This window comes from Carlito syrichta, unplaced genomic scaffold (assembly GCF_000164805.1).
Source record: "Carlito syrichta isolate Samal-C Ts95f unplaced genomic scaffold, Tarsius_syrichta-2.0.1 Scaffold316279, whole genome shotgun sequence".
Taxonomy (NCBI): Eukaryota; Metazoa; Chordata; class Mammalia; order Primates; family Tarsiidae; genus Carlito; species Carlito syrichta.
Window position 1 is genome coordinate 64,146 of NW_007260375.1, and position 1,647 is coordinate 65,792.

The 1,647-nt window shown below is 57.7% G+C and overlaps 1 protein-coding gene across 1 annotated transcript in view; it reads left to right on the forward strand.

Annotated features, from left to right (window-relative positions):
• Positions 1-1,647, forward strand: part of DHCR7 (7-dehydrocholesterol reductase) — a 13,480-nt gene that overhangs the window by 4,837 nt on the left and 6,996 nt on the right. The window contains exon 4 of the mRNA XM_008074029.1: positions 461-674. Coding sequence (XP_008072220.1) covers positions 461-674 — 214 coding nt within the window. The remainder of the gene's footprint in view (positions 1-460; positions 675-1,647) is intronic.

Genomic DNA, 1,647 nt, shown 5'->3' on the forward strand with positions numbered 1-1,647 from the left:
GTGGGTGGGTGGGTGGATGGATGAGAGGGTGGATGGATGAGAGGGTGGATGGATGGATGGATGGATGGATGGATGAGTGGTAGGGTGGACAGATGGATCATGGGTGGATAAGTAGGATGGATGGATGATGGCGGGTTGCTTCTGTCGCTCAGTCCCAACCTTCCTAACAGACCACAGACCTGGCACTCAGCCTGTGGCCAGTTAAGGACACCCAGGATCAGGGGTCTGGAGTCATGTCCATTCCCTCCCCCAGGGATTCCGCAAGAGCGGTCCATCCCTCGGCTGCTGATGCAAGAGAGGTAGCTGACCTGGGAACTTGACCTCTTTGGGAATGTCCCTGGGGACCATGGGTGAGGCAGCAGCCCCAAAAGCCAGTCAGCCTTAGCCAGGTGTGTAGCGTCCAGCTGGGCCCCTCAGTGCGGGCCGGGAAGACGCCATGGTTTTCGCATCTTCCCCGCAGGAATCGTGAACAAGTATGAGGTCAATGGCCTGCAGGCCTGGCTGCTCACCCACCTCCTGTGGTTGGCCAACGCCCACGTCCTGTCTTGGTTCTCACCCACCATCATCTTTGACAACTGGATCCCCTTGCTGTGGTGCGCCAACGTCCTCGGCTACGCCGTGTCCACGTTTGCCATGGTCAAGGGCTACTTCTTCCCCACCAACGCCAGAGACTGGTACGTTCCCTCTGGCGGGTCAAGCCCAACACGGGACCTGGATGTGTCCCCCTCTGGCCTTTCTCCACTGCCTTGGGGTCGGCGAGTGTGAAGCCCCAAGCGCTGAGGGTCCTTGGAGGAGGGGATGACCCCGGGAAGAGCGTCTAAATGTCTGGTGGCCTCTCTGGCCTTAGGAAGAATTCAGCTGGAAGAGGTGAGGGGCTGTCATGGGAGCAGGGAAACCAGGAAAGCCCACTGCCCTAATTTGGAATAGCTAGTGTAGCCCGAGACAGTTTCAGGGGAAAGCCTTGTTATCTTAGCAGCTTTAACTAACAGCTGAAGAGCCCTGCTGGTCCTATCCCTTCCCATGGGAGCCTTGGGCAGACAGTGGTCAGCCACTCATTTGCCCACCCGTCCACTCCTCCATCCACCGCCTACCCCTCCATGCATCCGCTCACCCACTCTGATTCCCTGCCCATCTGGACACGTACTTGCCCATTTTCCCGTCCCATCCACCCATCCATGTGTCCACCTATCCATCCGTCCACTCACCCATTTCTCTGTCCCATCCACCCACCCAGTCTCCTGCCCATCCATCCATCCGTCCTTCCTGTCCCATCCATTCTTCCAACATTTACCCACGCGTCCTATTCCATCCACTCACCCATCCATCCTGTCCATCCGCTCGCCCACCCACCCATCCATCGATCCCCCCACCCATCCATGCATCTATCCATCAGTTCATCCGCCCGTTTCCCTACCCATCCACGCATGCACCCATCTGCTTCCCTGTCCTTTCCACCCATTCACGCATCCATCCACCCACCCATCCATCTGCCCATTCACCCTCCCACCCGTCTACTGATCAACTCAGTTTATCCCATTCTTCCAACCACTCACTCAGCCATCCTGTCCCATTCACCTACCCTCCCTCTCACCCCTCTGTCTATCTACCCACCCGTCCATGCATCTATCCCTCTGTCCATCTATCCTT